The sequence below is a fragment of the Cucumis melo genome, chromosome 3, assembly GCF_025177605.1.
Source record: "Cucumis melo cultivar AY chromosome 3, USDA_Cmelo_AY_1.0, whole genome shotgun sequence".
NCBI lineage: Eukaryota > Viridiplantae > Streptophyta > Magnoliopsida > Cucurbitales > Cucurbitaceae > Cucumis > Cucumis melo.
The window spans coordinates 3,798,813-3,802,002 of NC_066859.1; the positions used below are offsets into that span (position 1 = coordinate 3,798,813).

General features: G+C 33.7%; 1 protein-coding gene across 1 annotated transcript; it reads left to right on the forward strand.

Annotated features, from left to right (window-relative positions):
- The first annotated feature begins 1,178 nt into the window (after nt 1-1,178).
- On the forward strand, nt 1,179-1,712 carry LOC127148597 (uncharacterized). Its single transcript, XM_051082684.1, has one exon. It carries the CDS (start codon nt 1,179-1,181, stop codon nt 1,710-1,712), a length of 534 nt encoding a protein of 177 aa, XP_050938641.1.
- Nucleotides 1,713-3,190: the final 1,478 nt, after the last annotated feature.

Below are 3,190 nucleotides of genomic sequence, written 5' to 3' on the forward strand. Positions count from 1 at the left end.
GGATTATAGATATCTAAATCGAGCCAGTCTAAAAAATAAGTTTCCTTTACCTCATATCGACATGTTGGTGAATAATACTGCAGGATACTCAACTTTCTCCTTTATGAATGGTTTTTCAGGATATAATCAAATCAAAATGGCTGAAGAAGATAGAGAAAAAATGACATTCATTACCCTTTGGGGAACATTATGCTCAAAGTAATGCCTTTTGGTTTAAAAATCGATGGGGCAACATATCAACGAGCAATGGTTACACTTTTCCATGATATGATGCATAAGGAAAAAGAGGTGTATGTTGATGATACGATTGCAAAATCCAAGATAGATGAAGATCATACAACCACACTCCAAAAATTATTTGATCGATTGAGAAAGTATCAATTGAAATTTGAACCCATCCAAATGTATATTTGGGGCAACCTTGGGAAAGCTATTAGGATTCATTGTCAGTGAAGAAGAGATCAAAGTAGACCCAGATAAAGTGAGGGCTATTTTTGAAATGTCATCCCCTAAAACAGAAAAATAAATTCGAGGTTTTCTTGGAAGATTGAACTACATATCCAGATTTATTTCGCATTTAACACCAACATGCGAACCAATCTTCAAGCTCTTACGTAAAAGCAACTTAGGAAAATGGAATGAGGATTGTGAAGAAGCTTTCAACAAAATTAAGCAGTATTTACAAAGCCCATCTATAATGATACCTCCAACTCAAGGGCGGTCGTTAATCCTATATTTAACAGTATTAGAAAGTTCTTGGGTGGTGTTCTAGGACAACATGACTTATCATGGAAGAAAGAGCATGTCATTTATTATTTGAGCAAAAAGTTCACCAATTATGAATCTAGATAGTCAATGTTAAAGCGAACTTGTTGTGCTTTAGTATGAAACGCTCATCGTTTGAGGCAATATATGTTATACCATACGACATGGCTTATTTAAAAAATAGATCCAATAAAACACATTTTTAAGAAACCATCATTATCTGGGAGGATTGCAAAATGACAAGTTTTGTTGGTAGAGTATGATATTGTTTATGTTACTAAAAAAGCAATAAAGGGAAGCGCACTTGCTGATTATTTAGCAGCCTAACCAATATCAGATTACGAGCCTATGAGGGTTGATTTCTCGGATGAAAACATATTTCTAGTTGAAAAGGATGCTACAGATCATGAGACATGGATTATATGCTTTTCGATTATGCCTTAAATGAGTTGGGACATGGGATTGGAGTTGTACTAATTTCTCCAAAAGGAAAGGTTTTCCCCCTAACGACCAAGTTATGTTTTGAATGCACTCACAATATTGCGGAATATAAAGCTTGCATTATGGGATTTCAAGTAGCATGTGACATGAGTATTAAAAAGTTGAAAGTTTTGGGTGACTTAATGTTAGTAATAAATCAAGTTAAGGAAGAATGGGTATCAAGAGATGCTAAATTGGTGCCTTACAGCCAATACGTTACAAAATTATCTCAAAATTTTGAGAAAATTTTATTGGATCATGTTCATAGAGAAGACAATCGAATGGCAGATACATTAACCACCTTGGCAGTGATGTTTAATCTTAATCTTGAATTTGAACTTCATCAAATCCAAATTACAAAGCGAGATGTGCCAGCATATATAATGAATGTTGGAAATGATAACAAGCCATGGCATTTTGACATTAAGGATTACATAAAGTGTAAAGAATGTCCATATGGAGGTTGACGATGAACTTTTTCTTAAGTGGCGAAGTTCTTTATAAAAGAAACTACGATATGGTGCTTCTTCGGTGTGTTGATGAGAAGGAAGCAAAACAAATTATGATAGAAATTCATGAAGGAATATGGGAACACATGCTAATAGACATATGATGGCTAGACAAATACTTAGATTTGGTTATTATTAGACAACACTGGAATCAGGCTGCATAAAATATGCTATGGAATGTAAAAAGTGTCAAATTTATATAGATAAGATCCGTGCAGCAGCATCTCCATTGCATGTCTAGTCAGCACCTTGGCCATTTTCTTTGTGGAGAGTAGATGTTATTGGATCCGTTGATCCTAAAGCCTCAAATGGTCATCGTTTTATTCTTGTGGCCATTAATTACTTTACTAAATGGATTGAGGCATCATCTTATTGCAATGTTACAAGGGGAGTAGTGCTCAAATTTATCAAGAAAGAGTTTATTTTTCGTTATGGTCTCCCAAAGGGTATTATTACGGATAATGCCAAAAACCTTAATAACAAAATGATAGAAGAACTTTGTGAGCAGTTCAAGATCAACTACAAAAATTCAACTCCATATCACTAAAAGATGAATGGGGCAGTTGAGGCAGCAAACAAAATATTAAAAGAATCATTGAGAAAATAACAATAACATACAAAGATTCGCATGAAATGCTACCGCTTGTGCTACATGGATATCACACATCAGTTCGTACTTCAATAAGGACAACACCATTTTCTTTATTTTATGATATGGAAGCTGTCTTACCTTTAGAGGTTGAGATACCTTCATTGAGAGTTTTCATGTAAGCTAAGTTAGATGAAGCTGAATAGGTATGAGGTCGTTATAAGCAATTGAATTTCGTTGAAGAAAAATGGTTGGCAGCATTAAGTCATGGAAAACTTTACCAAAGAAGACTAATGCGAGCATACAATAAGAAAGTGCACCCTCGAAGCTTTCGAGAGGGAGATTTGGTGTTAAAAAGGATGCTTCCATTTCAAAAGGATCATTGAGGAAAATGGACTCCTAATTATGAAGGTCCATTTATACTGCAAAAAGCTTTTTTAGGAGGAGCTTTACTTTTGACTAATATGGATGACGTCGAGTTAAAAAATCTAGTGAATATTTTTTCTTAGACCTTTTCTTAGAGGGTTTCGTAATGTTGAAAGAAGTCAGGGGTATTTCTAGGAAACTTACATTTAATTCTTAGAATGTTTTTTTCATATGTGTAAACTTTCTCTCATCACTCTCTTTGTACTCCTATTCCAAACATCGTTGTCACCTTTTTTTTATCTGTCGTTTCTTATTATATTTATTAAACATATGTTTATTTGTCAATCCTTTCTTTTATCTTTTCTAAAGAATATCAAATTATAGTAAACATCCATGATTCATTAGTCTATTATTCTATAAATTTGTTAATTTGCAAGGATCCAATACAACTTATTGTATTTGCAAACCAAGTAAAAGCTAT